At 57.7% G+C, this 310-nt stretch overlaps 1 protein-coding gene across 3 annotated transcripts in view; it reads right to left on the minus strand.

Moving 5' to 3' along the window:
- Positions 1 to 39: 39 nt before the first annotated feature.
- The window catches only part of LOC119587785 (angiomotin-like protein 1), a gene marked incomplete at its 3' end in the record, with an annotated part of 21,952 nt that continues 21,681 nt past the window's right edge, over positions 40 to 310 (minus strand). For all 3 annotated transcript variants that reach the window (XM_037936483.1, XM_037936481.1, XM_037936482.1), the window contains 1 exon segment: positions 40 to 269. In XM_037936483.1, the coding sequence (XP_037792411.1) occupies positions 40 to 269 (230 nt within the window).

Consider the following 310-nt stretch of genomic DNA (forward strand, 5'->3'; position numbering starts at 1 on the left):
CATCCAGCTGTCCTGCCCTCCTCAACCTGCCCCACCACATTGTTCCCTAAGCCTACCCCGCCCTCCTGCAGCTTGGTTCTCCTGCACTGCTGCCACTGCCGAGACGGATGAAGTGGACGAGGCTGACGATGTTGAAATAAGGGATGTTGAAGGGAAGGAAGTCGACGCCAGTTCCAAGTAGGGGTTGGGGACACTAGCCTTCGAAGTGGCACTCGTGCCAGAAGGGTGGCTCAGGGCAGGGAAGGGGGGGATGGGAGGGGGGGCACAGCCTGTGAGGGTATGAGGGATTATCAGTCAGCTAAAAAAAAAA

The sequence above is a fragment of the Penaeus monodon genome, chromosome 23, assembly GCF_015228065.2.
Source record: "Penaeus monodon isolate SGIC_2016 chromosome 23, NSTDA_Pmon_1, whole genome shotgun sequence".
In the NCBI taxonomy this organism is placed as follows: domain Eukaryota; kingdom Metazoa; phylum Arthropoda; class Malacostraca; order Decapoda; family Penaeidae; genus Penaeus; species Penaeus monodon.